General features: G+C 39.1%; 4 protein-coding genes across 4 annotated transcripts; 3 read left to right on the top strand and 1 right to left on the bottom strand.

Moving 5' to 3' along the window:
* Window positions 1-2140: 2140 nt before the first annotated feature.
* LOC134882902 (trypsin-like) lies at window positions 2141-6864 on the top strand. The gene is made up of 5 exons (XM_063910914.1): window positions 2141-2195; window positions 2339-2489; window positions 3858-3999; window positions 5328-5585; window positions 6333-6864. The coding sequence occupies exons 1-5, from the start codon at window positions 2141-2143 to the stop codon at window positions 6480-6482; spliced, it is 756 nt and encodes a 251-aa protein (XP_063766984.1). The 3' UTR covers window positions 6483-6864.
* Window positions 6865-7139: 275 nt separating this feature from the next.
* On the top strand, window positions 7140-9981 carry cdab (cytidine deaminase b). Its single transcript, XM_063911529.1, has 4 exons — window positions 7140-7388; window positions 8603-8714; window positions 9254-9311; window positions 9537-9981. The coding sequence occupies exons 1-4, from the start codon at window positions 7202-7204 to the stop codon at window positions 9666-9668; spliced, it is 489 nt and encodes a 162-aa protein (XP_063767599.1). The 5' UTR covers window positions 7140-7201; the 3' UTR covers window positions 9669-9981.
* LOC134883241 (dnaJ homolog subfamily C member 16-like) lies at window positions 9953-19427 on the bottom strand. The gene is made up of 15 exons (XM_063911528.1): window positions 19044-19427; window positions 18709-18775; window positions 18402-18547; window positions 17511-17686; window positions 16141-16325; window positions 15624-15728; window positions 15019-15177; window positions 14751-14881; window positions 14335-14512; window positions 13874-14056; window positions 13595-13671; window positions 13249-13329; window positions 12894-12983; window positions 12042-12212; window positions 9953-11835 (listed from the first exon to the last, which is right to left on the bottom strand). The coding sequence occupies exons 1-15, from the start codon at window positions 19229-19231 to the stop codon at window positions 11355-11357; spliced, it is 2418 nt and encodes an 805-aa protein (XP_063767598.1). The 5' UTR covers window positions 19232-19427; the 3' UTR covers window positions 9953-11354.
* Window positions 19428-19732: 305 nt separating this feature from the next.
* Window positions 19733-23544, top strand: b3galt6 (UDP-Gal:betaGal beta 1,3-galactosyltransferase polypeptide 6). The gene is made up of 2 exons (XM_063912090.1): window positions 19733-20359; window positions 20849-23544. The coding sequence occupies exon 2, from the start codon at window positions 20853-20855 to the stop codon at window positions 21870-21872; it is 1020 nt and encodes a 339-aa protein (XP_063768160.1). The 5' UTR covers window positions 19733-20359; window positions 20849-20852; the 3' UTR covers window positions 21873-23544.
* The last annotated feature ends 872 nt before the right edge of the window (window positions 23545-24416 follow it).

Below are 24416 nucleotides of genomic sequence, written 5' to 3'. Positions count from 1 at the left end.
GTCTGTTAATCATCCAGCAATGGGGAGATGTTTCCAGTGGAGCCTCTTGTGGGGTTTTATTTACTTTTATCTGTATTTGTTATTTACTTTTATATTGCATCTCTGCTGGGTTTGCCTTTTGTTTTGAAGCACTCTGTGACGTCTGCTCTTAAAAATTGCTACGTAAAAACTTTAACACTGTAACTATTTGTAAGGAATATAGAATAATTTCCTATTTGGGGAAATTCGTTCCCATAGCCTAGAAATAGTTGGTGCACAAATATACCCAGGAAAACCCACAGGTGTATTCTTTACATACAGTATTGTGTACAAATTACACAGCAAGAAAATATGTTAGTTGTCACCTTTAGCGTGCTGTGAGGCAGATTATTTTACCTTTAAACAAAAGTAGGATTTATTCTCCTTGTTCATCTTTAGATTTGGCTAATACAATAAAATAAAAGAATAAAATAAGCTAACCGTTATGTTCACTGAATTGACAGATGTGAGAGTGGTGACGTGAGTCATTCTGGTATCTTATCCATGTTTTTCGTAAATATGTTTGTTTCCCAAAATGTGTCTTCCTGGGTGTGAGCTAAGGTTGTGTGATCCAATAGTCTGATTGCTTTCGACATAAACCTCTCTCAACTCATATTCTGACATTTGACAAGAAGTACATCTCCACACACAAACACACACACGCAAACGCCTCCTCTATGTAATCTCAGTATTCCACCTGAAGGAGAGCGATGCCACTGTCAGCTTTCACCCAAACGGCTGGAATGACACCTTGGGGAAAGAGATTGTAGGGAGGCTATGAGTACAAACCAAACACCCCTGTGTGTGGGAACTAAGAAGAAATAAAAACCTACCTGCTGGGAATGTAAATGAGAGGGACACCTGGGGAGATGGAAAAGTGTGTGAGATAGGAGGAAGGACACTGCAGACAACAGTCACAAAACGGTGTATAATATGTATCAGCGAGAACATGGAGCAAGGTTGCAGCACAGATTTGGCTCTATTTGCTCTTTATTGTTTTATGTGTCTCCTGAGGGAAAACAGAAGACATGTTTAAATAAGTCCAATCAAGCAGGATTTCTGACGCAAAGTTTGTCCTTGTTCACATGAAGACGGATTGCTGTTTTGTCCTGCTACGTGTCAGGTTGATAGTGCACTAGGGGGGGAATATATTATACTCAGACTGCATTTGTCTTGCATTTTGTCACATCATTGGATACACAATAACATGTCTATTTATTGTATTCTACCTTTTCTATGGCTGGTTGGGTTTCATCTTCGCAAAGATTTACTATGTCTCTACCGCTGGACAATAGGCTGAATCTGGGAGAACAAAAGCCCTGGGAAGAGAAACGTGATAAGAGAGACAGTTGCTGTTTAGAAAAAAAATATGTACTAGGTCAGACTGTGTGTGTGTGTGTGTGTGTGTGTGTGTGTGTGTGTGTGTGTGTGTGTGTGTGTGTGTGTGTGTGTGTGTGTGTGTGTGTGTGTGTGTGTGTGTGTGTGTGTGTGTGTGTGTGTGTGTGTGTGTGTGTGTGACAGAGAGACACTTAGAAATATGGCGGACAATGGCAGGGAACATGAGATTGAGAGACATGGCTACGGTATAAAAGAGGCCTGAGAGTTCTCATGCCTTACTTTATGTTGTGGTATGAGAGCAGTGTGTGTGCCATTGTGTTGTACTGTAGTTTGGATTATTTTTCGAATTTGACTCTCTTAAGGTGAGACAGCTTTCTTTCAAAATGTTGAATGTATATCGTTGTTTATCGAAAAGGCATTAACTGGAGTTCCAATAATTTAATTGAAAAATCACCTTTAATTGAATAACTAAGAAGAGGCCATGCAATGAAAAGGAAGTTAACCCTGTGTTTTCTTAATTCATGACTATTCACTGTGATTATAAAATGTACCACATCTAGAAACTCAAAGGTTGTTGGTAATTTCTGGATATTTGTTGTGGGGCAAGGCCTACGTTTATTTGTCCTACACAAACCTCAGCTGTCGAGGAGTGAAAACCTTTGTTCTAGCAAATTATGTTTTTGTTAATGCTGTTTGTAATACAAAATATTTTTTTTTTACCAGTTTATGACCTGTACTGACCATCTCTGTTGTTTTTTTCGTTTTGTTTTTGGCAGCATCTAAGATGAACCTGGCTCCATCTCTTCACCTCCCACTGCTCCTTTTGCTTGTTGAAGGAGGTGATATACTACACACTTAAATTTTAAAACTCACACATATCTAACTTCATATAAAATGACCCTAGTGAAAAGCTGTAGGCTTATCTAAAGTTATACAATGAAACCTCTCTGACTGTGTGACTGATCCACTCCTCTTCTCTCAGGTGTGTATGGGCAGAGGATCATAGGCGGTGATGTGGTACAACCCAACTCCATCACGTATCAGGCCTCTCTGCTCTTCATGAACAGCCACTTCTGTGCAGGCTCTCTCATCAACCAGCAGTGGGTGGTGTCTGCTGCCCACTGCTGGAGACCGTAAGTTACTGCAGTTTTACACTCCAGCTACCCGAACGCTTGTGCACAATGGAAAGTGAGTTGTTCAAGATATGTACTCTTTGAAAGAATACTTTACCCACAATATGACACTTTGTACATCAATCATTTACCCCTTGTTACACTGAACTATTCAACGAAACAACTGAAACATTGACTTTAATTAAACGTATTATGTCAACAAATTTCACATTTCTGAATTAGGTTAGCTGAAACCAAATATATTAGGTTGAACCTCATTTTTAATATTATTGCTTTCAACTAATCTAATACAATTATGTGCAATTTGTTTACATGATACATTTAATCAAAGTAAAGTTTTTTTACTGCTGCATGACTCCAAGTTTAACAAAGAATCACCTAGGGACCATCAATTAATAATGATTCAAGACTCAAGATTCAAGAAGCTTTATTTATCCCGAGGGAAATTGAGGTGCAACAGTTCAGGAAGGAAGGAGAAATATACACTCAATATAACTAAACTACTAAATATACACTAAATATACATCAACATACAGTACATATATAATGAATGTTTTCAATAACTTAAAGCTTACTTGCCCATATTAGTAAAAACTCAAATTAAATATGTATTACGTGACACACTTGTTGATGACCTATATGTCGTGGACTGATCTAAAATAAAAACATTTCAATTAATTTTACATTATTGACTCTGGATTTATTATTTATTTGATTAAATGGAAGCTAATTGCATTCTTTATCAATAACATCTATGTTAATACTATATATCCAGTGACTCCAAATCCAAATTATTAGTTGGATGGAGATATAAGACATAACTCGGTTTATTGTCCTTTTGGTGACTTCCTTTATTTCATACCAATATAATTTGTAAACATCTTGATTTTTCTCAATAGCTTCAATGACCCAGCAACTCCAAATCTAGATCAAATATTATTACTCACTGCAAAAATAAGAAACAACTCATTTTGTTGGGTTTTAAGATGTACACAGCATTACACTGTGTGAGAGTTTGTTATTGGATGGTTTGATGTGAATTTGCTCTAGTTAAATGTGGACCCAATTTACTTCATTCAATCAAGATTCTAAAGTGAATTGCTTTATTATAGAGGCATGCAGGAAACAAAAGATTTTTTTTGTCAGGAATTGAAGGTAATATTGGGGGATGCACAGATTTTAATAATGTGGGTGACGTAGTATTTGAATATCCATTGAAGCACATGCTGCAACTTGCATTCAAAACTCAAAGGTGTAAACATATTTGCGAGGTCTCTTTAACTTAGAAAGTAATGTTAGATTTTGTGATCTGTAGTTGCCAAATAAGCACAAAAACAAAAGTATTCTCCTCCTTCTTTGTTCCTTTAGGAGCAACAAGATCCAAGTGGTCCTGGGTGAGCACAGCTTTAACACAGAGGAAGGAACTGAGCAGAGGTTTAGCGCCTCCTTAGTGATTAGGCACTACCAGTACAATCACTGGACATTTGACAATGATATCATGCTGATTAAGGTGAGGGATGATTGTGGATGATTGTGTTACATTTGTAAAGATTGTAGACATTGATTACGTCACTGACTCACATTTGTGAGTCAGTGACGTAATCAATGTCACTGACTCACATTTGTGAGTCAGTGACCTAATCAATGTCTAAAATCCAAAATCCAATTCTTAGACTAGAAGTACAAAGTATTACATATTTCAATAATATAAGGACTGTCGTTCTCAAGGGACCTTCTAAGGATGTGTCTTATTATGGTCAATACAGGGGCTATTCATATAATTTAAAATCTATATTTCCTTAAAGTTGGAGTACTCACAAAAGATAGATTTAAAACGGAGTACTCAACCAGTGGAGGTCGACAGTCAAGATTTTTAATGCTTGAGTATTTAGTTTATCATCAATGATTTTATGTTGCATGAGGAGCAGAAGTGTTAAAATAGAGAAAATGTGTTATTTATTTTGAAACAGGAAAGAACAGAGCAGGATTGCAATACTAGAATTATGAAAACATTGATTTTACTAAACATGTCTGAATCTGAACTGAAAGCGGCTTAAGAGTTTGCATGTTTATTGTCTAACTTTTCTATACAGAAAAAAATATAACCATAAATAAATGACACAAAGGAGTTTGTGTTTCACTTAAACACGCATTATGTTTTAGAAGCCGATCATGTTTTATTAGGATGTTATGAATGATAACTAGCAGCTATAGAGGTACTAAGTAATATTTAAAACGAGTACAAGTACCTCAAAGATGTAGTTGAAGCTAAACAGTACTTGTGTAAATGTGACTTTCACCCCTGCTGACAGCAAGAGAAGATTTTTCAAGAGCAACAGAAAGCTAATTTTTTCACAAGCTGAGTATTAGTTAAGCGAGTTTCCCATTATTCATTTGATGTGCTACCTCATCACACACCCTATGACAGAGTGGAAATGCTCTTTTGATGACTAGTACTTCACTCAGTCGATACTAATTCATTTGCTTATTATTCCAATACCGGTGGCTTTCTATTCAGCTGAATTTCCAGTGCACTGAAACACTTTTGAACTAGACTCCTTTTTGAGATGCAGTTACATTGACCGCTTCATTAACAATTAGCTTCACATCCATGTTCTTATTATCCTTTTCGCCAACCACTTTCAATGTAGTCTGCTGCATACAGTGTTTGTATGCAATTCCTGTAAAACATTAAACCATAGCTCAGAAAGCTGGAGGTAACTTAGAAGAGCAATAACCTTTCTTTACTCACATTTGAATGTTAAATGAAAAGCTGCAATTTTTTCAGCATTAGCTTTCTATGTTGACTGACTGAAGGATATGTTCTCTGTGGCTCAGTTGGACCGTCCAGCTGTCTTAAACTCCTGGGTCAAGCTGGTCTCTTTGCCAGATCCGAACTCACCACCCTTGGCAGACTTTGCCCGGTGCAGAGTCAGCGGCTGGGGTGTGACCTCAGTCAACAGCTACAGCCTTTCAACTGAACTGAGGGCTGTGGATGTGGACATCTTTAGAAACTGCTGGTACTTCTACTACTTCAGGATCACAGATAACATGATCTGTGCTGGATCTTTCTATGGGGGGAAAGACTCCTGTCAGGTGAGGCATAGAATTTTGTGTGTGTGTGTGTGTGTGTGTGTGTGTGTGTGTGTGTGTGTGTGTGTGTGTGTGTGTGTGTGTGTGTGTGTGTGTGTGTGTGTGTGTGTGTTTTAGAGGTAGAACTGTCTTTAGATGTTAATTTTTGTTAATTTAATGTTAATCATGTACTATGATGATTAGATGTCAAATTATAGTGAATGTTGCTGCAATAGTATTCACTACAATATTTGTCCTATATATGATTCCTATCCAGACCCACCACCAAAATGTAAAACGCAAGACTGATTATTTATCGACTCTGACAATTGAAGGACAAAAAAGAACAATTCATTGAATTTACTCACTTTTCTGTTTCTGTTACAGCTGCCTTTTATCATTCTAAGTCTATTATTTAGCATGAATAATTCTTCCTGTACCTCTGTTTTTGTCTCAATCAACTATAAAAGAATGATCTGGATGTTTAGCTGCTAATTGTCCCACTATTTCACTATCTTACCTGCATGCTCTTTGGTGCTGGGAACTTACTGTTTGGGTTTCAGAGCTTTTTCTGACGTTGCTGAAATCAATTGCGGGTTTGCAGGCAAGAATAGGAACAAAATGTTGTATTTTCTCTTGACTCGTCATTATAACTAACACCTTTCACATCATTCATAGTCCTATGATCCATTTACATTGATGCATATTGATGATTGGCTTCATCAGGAAATATATTAAAAAGTGTAACTTTTGACTCTTGTTTATCCTCAGGGTGACTCAGGAGGACCTCTGGTTTGTAACGGTAAACTTGAGGGCATTGTGTCTTGGGGCATTGGCTGTGCCTATCCTATCTACCCTGGTGTCTACGTCAAGGTCATTAACTACCTCGAATGGATCAACTGGATCATCCAGAACAGCTAATAACACTGACGATGACCAGCTTACTTAAGACTGTATTGTGATGAAGATTTCAACAGATTGACCAGACCATGGACTCTTCATGGACATTTTGTGCTATCTTTTATACATTACTTTTGTATGAACACAAATACATTGGCTGAAAAAAGATATGTAACATATACAGCATGAGTGTGAATGTTTTATCATTAAGTGAATATCACCTAGCAAATAAGACTAAGGCTGTCATGAAATAAACGTCGGACATAAACTACTACAACTAAATGCACTTTTTTTTTAATAGCTGTTGTACGGTGTTTCTAGTGCTTTCCAGAAGTGATTTAAAACCATGTCACAGGGTGTTGGTGATCATTTAAGGGATCCTTTTGGTCCAATTGACTCAAAGTTCAAATAGAAGCTGGACTGAACAATAAAGACACATATTTTCTCAAACTGTCTCCTCTGTCATTGTTCATCTAAAATGCAGAAAAGAAACAACTATTAATAGGTATTTGTTGTACAGGCGAGTCACAGCACTCTGCCTGAACTTGATTGTCAGGTTTGCACAAAATGTGTCGACAACCAACTCCCATTGCCTCTATGACAGCATGTTGCCATCTAGCCATTGATTGGTTGGGACATTTCCCTCTCCCCCTTCCCTCTGTCCCATTGCCATTTAAAGCTGAGCCACAATAGACTCACTGACTCACTGAAAAACAGCCTTACAGACCCCAAGAGCAATCATGGACCAAGTCAAGTCCAGCGGCACTGTGACGCATATTAACAATTATGGGTCCAGACACTTGTCTCAAAAAGCAATCGAGAAGCTGATCCAACAATCTCAGGAGGCCAAGCAGCATGCTTACTGTCCCTACAGCAAGTTCAGAGTGGGAGCTGCCCTCCTGACCATGGACGACAGTGTGTTTACAGGTAATGTACATGTAAGCCTTTGGATTGCTTGTTTAGAGTAAATAATTGGCATGAAGAATTCCAATTTAATTAGACAACTGTTTTTGGTCCCGACATTTGATCTGCATTCTTAGGTAGACTTTAAAAAATATAATATATCTAAATGGCTCTGTTGTAAAAGTAAAAAATGTCTTATCAGTCAAATCAGAGCCGGGGCAATAGGTAACTGGTGTTTGAGTTTCTTCGTCTGCTTTGGTGTAGTTTTTTGTCATTTAACATGCAGGAGAAGTAACAGAATTGTATCAAAAATACAAGGTTTTGATCATTTGCTTGATCAGTCCCAATTTGCAACACTGTTCATTATTACTGGACAACAGAGAGTAGGTGGAAAGGAAGACAGGATAAGCTGACCTTTTATATCTGGGTTGGCAAATGATTGTCAACAATGAGGCAAAGACGCAACTCTCCTGTTCATGTTGCTCTTTTAGTTAAAGCTTATACATTCACGTGAACCCAAACAGAAAGGTCTGGGGGGCAAATTGTGAGCAAACAGGTTTGAGTGCAATGACCTGTTAACTGTTTGACCATAATAGAAGAAGTAAACAGAGCCTCTTTTTATTTGTTTCACATATTTGTTTTCTAATTTGCAGAGTTGGAAGAAGTACTTAGATCTTGTACTGAAGTCAAAGTTACAAGTAAAAGTCCTGCATTCAGAAAGTTACTCAAGTAAAAGTATAAAAGTATTAGCATCAAAATATAATTAAAGGACCAAAAGTAAAAGTAGTCATTAAGCAGATTGACCCATTCAAGAATAATATACTGTATATTATATGATATATATTGATTGTAGTAGTTATTGATGTATTTATCAATGCTGGTTAAGGTGGAACTTATTTTACTGCAGGGTAGCTTGTGAAAGTTACTCCAGGTGTAACTAAAGTCTAATTTAAGAGTTGATTATACTGTTTATCCTTAATTTACAAGGTAAGGTAACTAAAGATACTTCTTAACTATAGTGGAGTAAAAGTACAAAATTTACCTCTGAATTGTAATGGGGTAGAGTACAAAGTAGCATAAAATGGAAATACTCAAGTGAATTACCTCAAAATTGTACTTGAGTACATTACTTGGGTAAATTTACTTAGTTATTTCATACCACTGCTAATGTCTTAGTTTCATTTGAGAGAAGCAAATGCTCATAAACTAACGGATGAGTGTAATTGTGTCCCTGGCAGGTTGCAATATAGAAAATGCATGCTACAACTTGGGTATATGTGCTGAAAGGAATGCTATCTCAAAAGCAGTTTCTGAAGGCTACAGAAGTTTCAAGGCAATTGCAATTTCCAGGTAATTTCCCCTCCTAAGTGAATGCATTCCTGTTTTACCCAACTATTACTCACTTGTTTTCCCGTTGTCATTGCACGTCATTAAACATCCCCCTATTGCACAACACAAGTCTGTCTTATGCATATCTTACACATCCAACAGTTGATTGACTGTATTAGGCATCTGAAATGTAAAATAGAAGATGTATAAAAGAGAGGAGTGTTAGTTTTTGCAGAAATATGAAACATGTTTACAGTAAAAAGTGAAAATCTAGAACAGATCAACATTAGAAGCACTGCACTGAAAAAAAAGTGAAATTTTGACTTGAATTAAATGTAGTATGTCAACAGATTTCACATGTCGCTATTATCTTAGTTTAACAACAATCAAATTAAGTTTAAATAACAAATATTAGGTTCAACTTAATATTATTATTTTCAACAAACCCAGCCCAGTTATGGGGAATTTGGGTATGTGTAGATTCGTAGTGAGTCATCACACATTATAAAAAAATGTCCCAAGTTTTCTTTCCTAAAAACTGCTTCCTATGTTCTTTGCAGTGACTTAAAAGACCAGTTCATCTCGCCATGTGGGGGCTGCAGGCAATTCATAAGAGAGGTAAAATATATATTTTCAAATCACTTTTTTTTGTCAGGACAATACACACACACACACACACACACACACACACACACACACACACACACACACACACACACACACACACACACACACACACACACACACACACACACACACACACACACACACACACAAATAAGGGAGGCTTTGTAATGGAATAAGACAATTTTTTATATTTTCTTTTTTTGCCATGTCCTTCAGTTTGGTTTAGACTGCGATGTGTACCTGTCAAAGCCAGACGGCTCGCACCGGAAGATGACTGTGGACGATCTGCTGCCCGTCTCCTTCGGTCCCGAGGAACTCCACATGAACAAAGTGTTTTCATCTCCTTAAAGAGAACTGAGCCTGTATAGTCATACAAAACAGAAAGACATGTGCTGTGTATTCATGTTTAGCAGTAGTTATATTTATGGGAAATATTTGTTATTTTAGCATGTGCTGATTGTAAACGTCAAATGATAACCGTTTCTTCATGTATACTGTCTTATTATACAATCTATTATATGGAGAATCTATTGTGCCTTGGTTATTTTATTAACCACATTGAGATACTTAATGCTGTAGATAACATTTCCTAATATGAAGAAGAATTAACAAAATTGTATTATATCAACACATTTTAATAAATAAAACATTTTAGAAGGAGTTTTTATTTGAATAATTTACACTTCAGTTCTTACAGTTGGATATACACGGACAAACAAAAGGGGAAAAAATGAGTTACAGTGTACTGCAAATATTGTTAGTTTAGCAGCAAGTTATTCAATTACAGAGTAAAAGGGGGAGAGAGACAGGGTGAAGGGTTAAACCTGCCAGTGCAAATTCACTTAACAATGGTTAGTGATTTTAGGTCTACATATTCCATGCATTGACATTTACAGTGGTTTAAGGGCACAGGCTTAATAGGGCAAGTTCAATAAGATGGGATTCATCATTTCCCCCTGATTCAGAGAGTTTTTATTTACATTTAAATAAAAAAAAGAGGTGAAACCAGCCCAAAGTCCTACAGCTAAAAGACAAAAAAGGCAGATTTTATTTTGGGCAATACCTACCCAAAATAATACACAACTTTATCAGAATGGAAACTTGGCTGACAGCATGTTAAATATTAAATCCCCAAAACAGCAGCAGGACATAGCAACTTGGCTCCGAGTAGATATCACCAGGAAAAAAAATCCTTTTTAATTATAAACTCTTTTGGTAGATGAAATGCAGATGGTGTCATGTGACTACGTAATTATTTCTGCTAATAATGCACTATAATCTCTATGTCAGCAATCAATGTCAATAATCTTAACTGAAAGGTCCTAAAAGTTAAAAAAAAATCTAAAAACAATAAAACAAAAAGTATATTTAATAATTCAGTACATTAGGCTAAGTGTCCAAACCATTATTCATATAAACCTGCTTCCACCCACTGTCAGAAGTAAAGACTCATGATAGAGGGCTCTCAAAATGTGGTCATGTGTCGTGGCAAGTTTTAGAGGCTCTTGCTGTCCGTAGATTCAAAGTAGAGAGTAGAGCACTTCAAGCAGCAAGATAATCATCTAATGAGTGTACGGAGATGAGAGGAGAAAAGAGAAAGAAGAATAATACCAGGAACCGAGTTTAATGTGTACATACATGGACACACACACACAGCTGGCTAGTACCATGTTGCTTATGAGTAGTGTGTGCGTGTGTGTGTGTATTACAGGTATTGATTTTTCCTTTAGTCTTTTCCCCCCCTTTTGTCTCTTACATGAAGCCACATCATGCAGCTCACTCTTAACCTTTGCCTCATGCGCGTGTTAAAGGTTTGTGGTAGCACACTACTCTTTCTAAACCATCTGCTTCAAACCGTGTACCAAGTAAAATAAAACCGTCTGCAACATGTCGCAGCAGCTCAGTGCCACGACCTACCACTGCGAAACAGAACTTAAAATATAATTTGAAAACTGCAACATTGTTCTGCAGTTTTCTTGCTGAAGAACCTCATTAGGCATGTATGCGCTACCGTTTGACCTGTTCACTTTGACCTCAGCTCTCTGTGGAGGAGTAATTGGTTTCACCAAGAGAGGGCCACGCGGGGACCTGTAATCGGAGTAGGGTTCCCTCCATCAGCCTCTCCATCCACAGTCCCAGTCTGTCGAGCTTATGGTGCACTTCTATAGTTGTGGCCCTGTTTGAGCCCCTCTTGGGTACGGCCCCATCTTCCCTGGAATGGGAACGGGACCGAGAGTGGGAGCTGGACCTGGACCTGGACCGGGACTTTCTCCTGCTGTCAGAGGAGGAGGTGTCAGACGCGGACTCGTTGGGATCGTCTCCGCAGAAGACGGGTCTGAAGAGGCAAAAGTATTTCTTGTGGCCGTTGAGGGCCAGGACGTGGCCAGCGTAGTCTGGAGACTCCTCATCCTCGTCTGAATGACTCGGCATGGTGTCAGATGTCGAGCGAAGGAGCGATGGCATCCAGTGGCGGTGCTTATCAGCGTTCAGGAAGGAGAAGTGGAGCGTCTGAGTCCTGAAGTGGCAGAGGGGTTTAGGATTTTAAAAGGCAAGTTAGTTCCACATCAGTAGAGACAAGACAAGTAGACTCAAATGAATAGTTTAACCACAATCAGTGTTCAGTTACAGACTGCATTCGGAAGGCTTTCTTTTGATATGACTAAACTAATAATAACAAAGAATAATAGAAACTTTTTTAAAAAATGTAGTAAGGACACTTACCCAGAGAAAGAAAAAACTTCTTTTGCATATTTCCTGAGCAGGGCATTCTTGGAGGCATTGGTGAGCACTAGTACAACGTTGATGTGGCCGGGCCTCAGCTTCACCAGGTTGCTGATGTACGTGATGTCCGTCAGCTCCGTCACTTCCACAAAGTCCTTCTTAGGAGGACGACTGCAGGGGCCAATGAGAAAGATGGAGTGAGGGAAAATGATGGGGAGGAAAAAGAGAAAAATCTTAGAAATCTAAACTACTACATCTGTCAGCGTTTACATTTCAGGCGAGGGAAGATGGCTTGTTTGGTCTTCTTTATCTAAACTGATATATAGCACTAAAGGTAAGAGGGAAAACATGAAAATCGAATGTAAAACTGTCCCTTTAAGGTTATATTTATCTACAGGAGTTTGGATCAGACTTATAATGGAGAGCCACTGAGACTTTATGAGTTTTTGCATAGCTGATAGAGCAAAAGTAAAGCAAAGGTGGGAAATATATAATACTCCACAACTGATGATGACAGAAAAGCACCTTGCATCAGCCAGGTGTGGATAAACAGCTGGCTACGTGACAGAAAATACATATTTATTGACATTATAATGCTGAGTCATGTTTAATTATTAATTAGAAAAACATCTTGTGGGGCGAGGCTTTGACCACTCAAGAACGTGTTTAAGTAGGAGCAAGCCACCCCCTACGATGCTGCCAGCAAGATATCTTAACTGCAAAGTAAGAGAAACATCGCTCTGACATTTAACCGTTCTTGGTGTCCTTAGTTTCTAGGTTGTGGCTCGTATGGTGAGCAGGTAAGTATCTGTTGTATCTGTGTCTATCTTGTGATCCCGTTCATTACATTACCTCGAAGTGTTGGCTCTACTTGATGCGTCCTCCTCGGTTTGCGTTTGCTCCTTCGGCTTTGGTTTCCGGGGTGTGCTCTCACCCGGCTCACTGACATCAAAAAAGGAAATCATTAGCGTGAACACCAACAGCTCTGGCTCCTGGGGGAAGGCTATCCAGCAGGTGTTTGACTCATCAGAAGTAACCAGGAATAATCATGTAGAATTAGAAGACTAATAAGATAAACATCCGTCTTTTGGAGATTTACTTACACTGTTATGTACAAGATATTTGGAAAGAAAGGAATTTCAAGACAAAAGCTTGGGAATAAGATTAAAATGTTGCACGAAAAAAAGGAGTCATGGTCCACTCTCACCTGAAGGCCTGAATGATGACGGTGCCAAAAAGAATAAAGAGAGCGGAGAAGATCAACGACAGGATGGGCATCATCTCTCGCCTTGAGGACAGAAAATTATGTTATCCAAACAAGTAGGAGAAAACACACAGCAAATATCAACCATTAACACTCATAGTCTTCCTGTCACCTTTACCTAATGACAGGACACCCTAAAATGTGTACCTGCAAGCAGGTATTTATCGCAGCGCCTCGATGCAGAAGCATGACTCAGCTTCTGATAAGAGTTCAGAAAGTACACAACCTTATTTGTCTATCTCTTGTTTGCACTAAATGCTGCAGACTCTCCGGGCCAGTGTTGTCTTACCAGTTTGAGTAGAGAAGGTCATCATATATTTGAAGGACGTAATCGTAGGCAGCATTCATCCACTGAACGATAAACATCTGGGGAAATTAAACAGACAAGAATCACATTAATCCACAAAAACAATACCTGTCTTCGTATTCAGAACTGTCACCAGCTCTAGTCCAACGCTAAAGGTGTGTGTGTGTGTGTGTGTGTGTGTGTGTGTGTGTGTGTGTGTGTGTGTGTGTGTGTGTGTGTGTGTGTGTGTGTGTGTGTGTGTGTGCGTCTGCAGCAACTTACAGGGGCCATCTCGTTGTTGAGTTCTGGCAGGGTGGCGTCCGAGCTGAGATAGGTGGGGTCTTTCTGAAGGATCTCCAGCTGTTCATGGAGGCGGTACTTATCTTCCTCGCTGCCGTTCCAGCCACCACTCACAGAGCGGTACATGACCTTGCCCGCTTGGCTCCGCCTCTCGAGAATCACCACCTGTCAGCGGTGAAAAGAAATCACTTTCCCTGTAAACTGCTGCTATACAGAGTATCAGGGTGAACATATTGGTAACCTGACACATATCCAATTGTGGATACGCTGGATATAGAACGTTTTACAGCAAGCACCCGTTGTCCTCAATGAACTGAATGACTGATTTTCTTCATTTGTGTCATGCATTTGATTAAGAGCAGCATTTTTGCAACTTTGCATACAAAAGACGAGCATGTGAGTGCTGCATGCGTGTGCACCTTGTATGCGTTTCTGCCACTGACCTGAGGTGAGTGTGCAGCCTGATTATGGAGCAGTGCCTGACAGAGAGGCTGCTGTTGCCGCTGGTATACATATGCAAAGCGCAGCACGTCTTTTTTGTTAACTGATGCAAAGTCCAGGAAGGCTTTATTGCCTGTTAGGAAGGCTTGGTCCTCCCCCGTGATCAGCAGTACACAGTACCTGCAAAACATTCACAGTCAATCAACTTAGAGCAAATGCACAACATTTCGGTTCAGTGACAACCACTGTAATACGGGTCTGACAATTCTGTGTCGATTTCAGCTTCTTGTGATGTTTAAAGGTCAAATTCTGGGCTTGGCTTTTCCAATTTCCCTTCTACAATATTACATACAACAATTTAACAAATACATTAAATACAGGACCACAGGCTTAAGATCCTGCTCATAAACTATCTTACTTCCTCCGTCGGTGGAACTGCTTGACAGGGCACAGCTCATCAAAAAGCTGCTGGTTGACCAGCCGTGGCACCTGCAGGAACTTGTTGTTGGAAACAAACTCATCCATGATCTGTCGCTTCATCCCTCTGGCCTGAGGGAGAGAAGGTGAGGGAGTGAGAAGGGTGCAGAGTAAGTAGTATAGTGTAGTATAGTACAGCAAATAGTATAATGCAGATTGTCAAAAATTGCCACTAGTCAGCTAATTCGGTCCCTTCTTTAGGTTTGTACCTGGATGATATCAACAGGCTTTTCAGTATCCTCTTTAAACAGCAGCATGGTGGGGGCGTACGTGTTGATGTTGAACTGCCGCAGTAGCCGATTGTTGTGTTTCTCACCCTGGTCCACGTAGCCGAAACGCACATAGTCTTTGTAAGCAAAGGCTGTTAACTGGAGCATAAAAAAATACATTAAATAGGAGAAGAATATTTAGAAAAGATACATTGCTGTATTCATAAGATAGTTATAGGTAGAACATCTGATTGGTTGACACCGGGTTCCCATAATTAGCCTCTCACTCTCACTCTGTCTATATTAAATACAGGTTCAAACTGACAATACTGTCTAACAAAGAAAGAAATATTGATTCCTTAGTGAACAGAAAAATAGGAAACAGCTGTTCACACAGATGGCTCACAAGCTGTTGCCTATATATTTGCTTCACATATCATTGTATTAATAAGCTTCAAGAGTGAAACTAGACAGCTTTCTTTGTTTTTCACTATAATATTTAGTCCTATCTGTGCAACCAGTGTGTGTGTGTGTGTGTGTGTGTGTGTGTGTGTGTGTGTGTGTGTGTGTGTGTGTGTGTGTGTGTGTGTCAATGCATTGCTTACTTTATAGAGTAGAGGAACCACAGGGACCTGGTCAAACAAGATCACGTTGGGCTTATTTTCCACATGCCAGCTATCCAGAAAAGCAAGGTAGTTGTTATCTGTGATCTAGGGGAACAAGGGCGACAAGTTAAAAAGTGCATTTTTGCTAAATTGAAAACCACATTGCCTTTTGTGGAACTTCACTTGGTGAGTAATTGTTGTAAATGTATGTTTACATGATCAGGCCTTAGAAATATGACAACAATCTGTCCCAGATCTACAAGAACAGAGTTGTAGTCTAAGCCAGACCCACAGTGGCAGAAATGTTGGGCTGCCAAGAAAATTTAATAAAAAAACATACATGCATTAAAACATACATGTTCACTGTAAAATACTGTCACGGCAAAGAATCAAAAGCTTTAATATGTCCTATATTTCATAATAATCAGTGAAGAAACAAAATGCATGATATCTTGCTTTATTAATCTGAAGATATATACTGCACATGTTGTAGTATTTTTACATCTGTTGGGTTTACCTTTTCCACCAGTTTTTGGGGCAGCAGGTCGTCTATAAACTGTCGCAGGTACTCTCGTATCACAGCCTGATGGAAGAAAGTCACCCTGCCGTTTACCAGACCGATGATAGAGGGGGCGCGGTGGGCTCCCAGTTGGTTGGCCAGGCGACGCTCATAACCCAGGTCCACAATGCCAATGCCAACACCTGGTGTAAAGGCAAAAATAGACTGCTATTGCACCTGAAGGAAGTTGTGTCACAAAGGGGTAATGCTGCATAAAACCCATTTCGATATAGATGATATAAACAAGACACACAGGCTCATAGATTTTAAGATAATTTATATCGAAATGATAAGGCAAATATGCCAATATTCCAGCAAAAATCAAACTGGATGCCGTTAACATAGGGAATTGAAACTGAGCGGTAAAGAAACACAGACACACACAACACATGTGACTTCTCTCATTCACCAAACAGAGGCACTGAAAATATTTTAGGAGAACAACTGCAAGCCATCGGATTTTTTGTCTTTGAAATAAGTGAGGGGCCTAATGGATAGGGTTCATAAAAGATGTATGTAGTAAAAAGGATCTATGCAGTAAATCTGTTTTTAGCATCTTCATCCCACAGATTCAGACAGAACAAGCCAAAGTAGGCTTTAAAAGAAGCAGAAAGACACACTTGGACATGTTTTTTTATCTTATCGTTCTGAAGGGGGATTTTGGTAAAGGCGTTGCATCTGGGATACATGGGATGCATTTGTCAATAACTTTATTGTTAATGAACAATGGCTGAAATGTTTACAGTTCAAATTAAAGGAGGTGGCTTATGAAGACAAACCCACAGAAAAAACTCATAGCTAGAAAAGCTTGAAATAGATTTGTGTACAGAGCTTAGTTAGGCTGCAGTTTTTTCATAAATCTTTAAGTATAAATCTGAACTTTCACTGAATGAAACCTCCACTGGTTTTGACTCATGCATAGTAAAGAGCATTGGGAACATAAATATGAAGGATATTTTTTCTAGGCATTTATTTTTTACCATTAAAGACTATGAATCAGATGAAGTCTCTAGGGCACAGGAAACAGTATATCTAATTATCAAAATGACTGTAGCATCTTTGAAATTCATCTCCAGTGCCAGACAATGTTTGTAATTGGTTAAATTCCTCCCTTGGCTTTACTCTTTGTTCGTGGAAAGTAAGGAAAACAAAACCAACCCAAATAAATAATTAATCAAAGTGTTGGCTCCCAGCAAAGCATCTCAACACTTGAAAACACATTTATCTAATGGCCTGCCACTGAGCAAACATTATGATGCTTTTAGAAGAACCAACCATGTTCCTGAGTTGGGGGTGGACTGATGGGAGTGTGGTGACATCAGACTTACCCAGCGACTCCAGCTCCTGCACCACCTCCTTCCACACAGGCTCAATGTGGATGCATGCAAAGCACCACTCAGAGGTTACTTTGATCAGGTAAGGCCTCTTGTAGCTGTCTGGGAGGACGTCGCTATTAAACTGTGCATGGTGAAGCAGGTACTTGCTGTCAGCAAAGTCCCTGGACCTGGAGGAGGGTCGAAGGCAAGACAGTGAGACTTTTCTTAATTAGGCCAATTTTTTCCTTTTATCTTAAACTAACGTCTGCAACTAACAACTATGTGTTACTTACTCAAAATCAACAAGTAGCTAAGCAGAGATCAATGTGATGTTTTTTTAATGCTTAATGTATTATTCACATGCAGAAAATGCACAAGGTATTCCTTTCACAATGGCATAAAATGGTGATAAGCTAGCACATCATCACTTTTGATTAGTTAGAGCAAGCAGATGATCACTATTTTGGTGAGTTGTCCAATTAATTTAACATTTCTTTATCATTCAAGTCCGCCAAATCTAGGAAAAATACAATAACTTCTTAAATTAAAGACTTGGATCTAGGACGATAGCTGTTTTCGATTGACACTACTCAATATGGGCTGGACAGAGCAGCTTGCCGGGAAATACACTTTAAGAAATGCAGTCATGGGAATGTGTCAGAAGAGACACAAGTAAATACTTTTAACCTTATCAAACAGGTTTGGTTTTTAAGAAATTGAAAAAGCACTGACTGTATCCACAGAGAGCTTTTGACAATATTATAATGTATATAAAAATAAGCAGCTAGGCTCAAAGTTTCCCAGTTTGGTTCTCTTTAACAATAGTGTTTTCACAAACATATGACAGTCTATATAAAAGACAGGGACAAATACTTGATAGACAATACAAATCTGAACCTGTACCTGGGGAAATGGAAAAAAGATTCATCAAAGTAGAAGCTGTTGTGAAAGCCACGGAAACCTTGATGCTGTGACTGGCCGAAGGGCTGGCTATCATCAGTCTGCCCATAGCGGTCAAAGTTGGACCTTCGTTCCTCATTGGACAGGATCTGTGTGCAAAGAGAAAGAAAAGAACATGATATGACTGTGACAACAATAGCAAGACCATTAGATATAGAAAGTGAAACAGAAAAAAAGTAGTCATAATGAATTCCAGCATGAGTTTGTATGATATGGAATACATGACATGTATTGATGCATTTTCACCCACCTCGTATGACTTCGAAACCTTAATGAACATGTCCTCAGCTCCAGGGTTCTTGTTCTTGTCAGGATGCCTGAACAAAAACACATGCATAACACCACATATCACTGCTGGGTCATACTCATACAGGGTTAAAAACTCTCAGGTGTACTGCCTCGTGAAGAGTTAAGATAACAAGCACCACTTCAGATGCACACCAACACAATAGACCCATTTGCTGCTGCTAATACATGTCTATAATCATGTCTGTGCAGCCGTTAAACAGCTGTTAACTGAGTGACCAGCTGCAGCCCATAGGTGCTGCTGGCCTACCGGTAGGGGACATCATGTCAGTCACTCACCATTCCCTTGCGAGGGTCTTGTATGCCTTTTTGATTTCTGCTTGACTCGCACTCCTGCTGACACCCAGGATTTTGTAGGGGTCATTTTCAGAGGCTGTTTTCACCAGCTGCACACTTAAAATTAGCAGAAAGATGGCGAGCGAAACTGGACATGTCAGAGGATGTCGGCAGATCCTGCTGAGCGTCATTGCTTTCCACTGTCTTCGTCCAAGCTAGAACTGCCGGTCAGGTAATGTAACAAAGATATTCTCTAAAGGACAAATATGTCAAACTAACAGCTTACATGGTCCGCTATGTTGACGTCTTCAATGTAAAATTAAATACAGCCGACATGCTAGTATTTTACTACGATGAGGCCATCATTTTGATGGTTAATGCAAATCATTAGCATCACGCCGGCAGTTAAACATTCAACTTCCGATTGCATATTCCAAAATAAAATCCTCACCCAGTTTTAACATGAGGGTAACCGTGAGAATGATTTACTTTTAGCAATAAATACAAAGAAAAAAAAACATATCAATCAATTTGGCAGAGTTATTATTATCTTAACAAGTCATTTTTAATTTACAAAAATGCAAACGTCTACTTATATGCTTTTATTCTGAAGCAAACCATATAGCATCCGGTCTAGTGGCTCAAACTTGATGCTGCAGCACTGGAAACACTGCGCATGCTCTGGTAAGCAGCTGTCCACACAATGCTAACCCTTTATCAAATGATTTTCTGACTATGCATGACATAATTAACAGACAGAAGATTAATGGTCTCATTTTATCCTATTGAAATGTATAATATTTTTTAAATGTTCATATCAGATCTTGGCAAACATGTCCACAGAGTTGGAGTTACATCATTTTCTCTAAGACTATATTTAATATATTCTATTAACAAAACAACAATTATATAAATAAAACCAAAACAAAAATGGCATATTAGAGTTTATTTTGTGTTATTTTATTTCCCCTCTGACGGGGGGCTTAACTTCCGGTTCCTCTTCGTCACTGCCACACAACTTAAAACAGACAAAAAATGAATACATCGATACATGACTCAACCTGGACTCAACACAGCCAGAGAAATATTTATCCTGCTTGTTGTAACCTGTCTCACCGACGCCTCTAAACTCTTTTTAGTTTGCTTCCCCGGGTTAGCCCAATATGAGCAGCCTGTGTGTGTTTGCATTCAGTGGAGTGAGTTCGGAAAGTGCGCAGAGGGTCTTGTCTCGGTAGCTAACGTTAGCCCTGCAAAAACAACCATCTGTGGGCCGCTGTGGCTGTATCGTTCACGGGACTGGTACTACTGAAGGAGCTAAGGTAACTAACGCTTCCTGTTTAATGTATTACTGCTTATAACACTGCTGTTACATGTGTATGCAGCGAAAAGTTCAACTACTAACGGGAAATTTGGCAGTCAGACGGTGCTAAATTATAGTATGCTGCTGAGATTTACTAAATGCAGAAATGGAAACCTATACTTAACTCTATAACACGGGAATTGAAGGGGCAACGGTGTGTTTAATGCCATTTGTTAATATATCTTTAGATAACATAACACATATGTGATTGTGTTCATAAATGTTTGTTTACATCTGTAATGTTTACACAGCAGTCAATTGAGAAACAAGCAAAAACGCAGTCATTTATGTCTAACTCTTAGCTCATTACCTTTCTGCCTCTAATACAAGGTTTTGATAGCACTTACTAAACGTTTGGCTATGGTCAGCCTTTGGTGTTGTGTGATTAACTGATACTTTGAATTACATTAACGCTTACTTCTTTTATGTTTTTCTACCCCTGACTCAGCACCATGAACCTGATACGTCTGCTGTGCCGCCACAAGACAGCCTTGGTCATCGGCACTGTGTGCAGCTTTGCCGTAGTGCTGGTCTTCTTGGCGAAATGTACCTCAGAAACCCTGAAACAGGGACACCAGGATCCTCCAGGCCTGGCCCCTCGTGCCAATGCTTTAGAATCCCGTCCAGAGCAGTATTACCCCACTTCGACATCCAAACACTTATCTGCATTTCTCGTGGTCCTCATCACGACTGGACCTAAGTACACAGAGCGGAGGAGCATCATCCGCAGCACCTGGCTAGCAAAGCGGGACTCTGATGTGCTTGCCAAGTTTGTGGTGGGAACCCAGGGGCTTCCAAGCGAGGACCTTCAGAACCTTAACACAGAGCAAGGGCGGCACAAAGACTTGCTCCTTCTGCCTGAATTGCGAGATTCATATGAGAACTTAACACTTAAGCTGCTGCACATGTACTCCTGGCTGGACCAGAATGTGGAGTTTAAGTTTGTCCTCAAAGCAGATGACGATACATTTGCTCGCTTGGACCTCCTTAAGGAGGAGCTGAAAGGGAAAGAGCCCAACAGGTTATATTGGGGCTTTTTCTCAGGGAGAGGGCGAGTGAAAACTGCTGGGAAGTGGCGGGAAAGCTTTTGGGAGCTGTGTGACTACTACCTGCCATACGCACTGGGTGGAGGCTACATCCTGTCGGCTGACTTGGTACGTTATGTGCACCTTAATGGGGGCTACTTTAAGACATGGCAGAGTGAGGATGTGTCCCTGGGCGCCTGGCTGGCACCAGTGGATGTTCGGCGGACGCATGACCCACGCTTTGACACAGAGTATAAATCGCGTGGTTGCAACAACAAATACTTGGTGACACATAAGCAGAGCTTGGAGGACATGTTGGAAAAACACCAGACTCTGCAGCGTGACGGCAGGCTCTGCAAGGAGGAAGTCAAACTGCGACTGTCCTATGTGTATGACTGGAGCGTGCCACCCTCACAGTGCTGCCAGAGAAAGGATGGCATTCCTTAATTTTTGTGCTTTTTTTTAAGGTCCTGAAGTTGGCTTCTCATTTGAATATTCAGGAAAAAGAAAATAAATCATGTTTTTTAACCAATTCTCTGTTTACATTTAAGTAACAGGTTCCAAACAACATTGTTAATGTCTTGATGTTGATAGAACACCAATTCTAGATTTAATGTACCCTTATCTACCAATTGCAAGAAGGAATCTCAAGGGCAATTTCACTGCTTATTTATAATGTTTACCACATTAAATGAAGCCTAGCTAATTTTTTTGCGATTTCCACCAATTTGTGTAAGGTTTCAAACAGTGTTGAGAGTTTTCAGTCAGTAAGAACAGGTGTGACAAATTTAGGTAGAGTGTTTTTTGAGCTAGACTTGGTCTGTGTAGCAAAAGCAATGACATTTTTAGTCCATGTTTGAAATGTCAAAAGTGGCTTTAAGCAGTCCCTGTATTACTTGAGTATAGAAATTGTTTTTATCTCATTCTGATTTAAAATATAGATTGAGAGCAGCTCTTTGTTGTTTTGTACTGTTTTCGCCAATGGAACATAGTTGATACACTGTTAAAGCTTTTAGCATGACCTATACCACCAGTTCCACAACTTGCAGTGATGTAACGATGGGGAATTGACTGAAAAATATAACCCAATAACTCTCGAACAGGAAGCCAACTTCAGCCTTTTGTTCTTTTCTACAAGATTGCTCATTTAGCCTTGTTTTTGGCCCCATGCTTATGTCAGAGCTTTCCTTACCGCCTCTTTTCCACGTTGGTTGCCTATTTCTCTCCTCAGTCTGCTTCTTCTGCAGTATTTCTTGTTGTAGCTTTTCCAACACTATGAGATATGTTTTTGAGTAATTTCAGTGTAGTAGATAGTACAGGGAAACGCAGATGGGAGAATCTTACCTTGCCATGATGTCTACATGTTTTCTTGTGTTTTTTATTTATTGTTAATTTATTCTGCAGCCAACACAACACACTGGTGCTGACTTCAAAAGCACAGTGGTGGTGGTGGCTGCTGCTTTTGAGCGGAATTTTTATTTATAAAATGTTGGGGGACGGGATCATGTATAATAAAAAAAAAAATGTATAGAATTATTTGACAAGAGATGTTTACTCTTTAAATGGAAACTATTGATGAAAATCATCGGTATGACAAGGAGATGGAGATGCAAAGAATGGGTTTTATTCAGCAGGCCTTTATATACACTACACTGGAGCCTATGTGAGGATATTTACTAATACAAGGCAACAGTCACACTTTAAAAAGTTAAGATCATTACGTTTACTGTGCTGAGATCAAGTTATGTAAATGTTTGTTTGCAGGGCACCACAGATTCAGAACCTAATTTTTAAGTCCATAAGTCATTATTCAAAAATGACTTGTTCCCGTGTCTGATGTGAACATCTTTAACCTGAACCTACCCTGCAATGTCATTAGCTGTATATTGAACCTTGTGAAATGTGTGCAGTGTATAAAGGTTATGATGTATTGGAGCCCCGACAGCTGAGGAATACTGCAAAAAGAGATATGTCCAAGCTCTTTTTCTTATGGCAGCTTGTTTAACTTTGTGAACAATGAATCATTTCTCACAGTTGTCACAAGCAGATTCAGTTTAAGTGTTTGTTTTACGTACATGGCCGGCCTCCCTGGATGTTTAATTAAACATTGTCAAACTGTTTCTTGTCTTTTCTTTTATATTGTGGAAAAGATCTGTTACAGATAAAAATGCATACATGTTTTAAGATTCTTTACAAGAGGGGCATTGCTACCAATATAACTTGATTAAATGTTTTTGAATCAATATGACAAAATAACATAAACCCACTTCCTTCCAGCCTTGTTCCCTCCATGAGAGAAATGTTGGTCTCCTTTTGAAACAATACATGCCGGGATTAGGATAATGTAATCCAGGTATTAGGATAATGCACCATAAAAGTTATTTTAATGCTCCTAGGTTAAAATCAGGTCAGTTTAGCAACAACTGCACAGAAAACATGTGGCTCACAGAGTCAGTGACTATTTCAGCCCGGCAACAACACATGAAATAGAAATGAAGGGATTAAGTTTGTGCAGATGATAATGGTAAGAGGATGTTCCAAAAATAGCAGTGATTCTTTCAAATGCTATATGTGCTGTCGTAAACAAGTGAAAATAAATCAAATGTACTAATATTTATGTAGGTCTATATTAAAGATATTGAAGTGAAAAAAACTAGATTCAGTTCATATGAACAGAAGTCCAAGGTTAGGACATTTCATAGGCAATACACATGCAAACGTATGGATATTTACTGAAACATGACTGAATTTTATAGGTTTGATGCTTAATGTTTTACACAAAAAGTGATTTGCTCACTTATTTCAGAAGCTTCTTGCCCTGGCTGAGACTGAGGTTAATACTTGTCTGTTTTGATATTTTGGTTGTGTTAATGCACGAAATAGGCAATATTTGTATTATATATATATGATGCAAATATTGCCTATTTCGTGTGTATATATATATATATATATATATGTGTTATTAATTCTGTACACTGAAGTATAAGCTAC

This window comes from Eleginops maclovinus, chromosome 20 (genome assembly GCF_036324505.1).
Source record: "Eleginops maclovinus isolate JMC-PN-2008 ecotype Puerto Natales chromosome 20, JC_Emac_rtc_rv5, whole genome shotgun sequence".
In the NCBI taxonomy this organism is placed as follows: Eukaryota; Metazoa; Chordata; class Actinopteri; order Perciformes; family Eleginopidae; genus Eleginops; species Eleginops maclovinus.
This window is presented reverse-complemented; position numbering and strand designations above follow the sequence as displayed.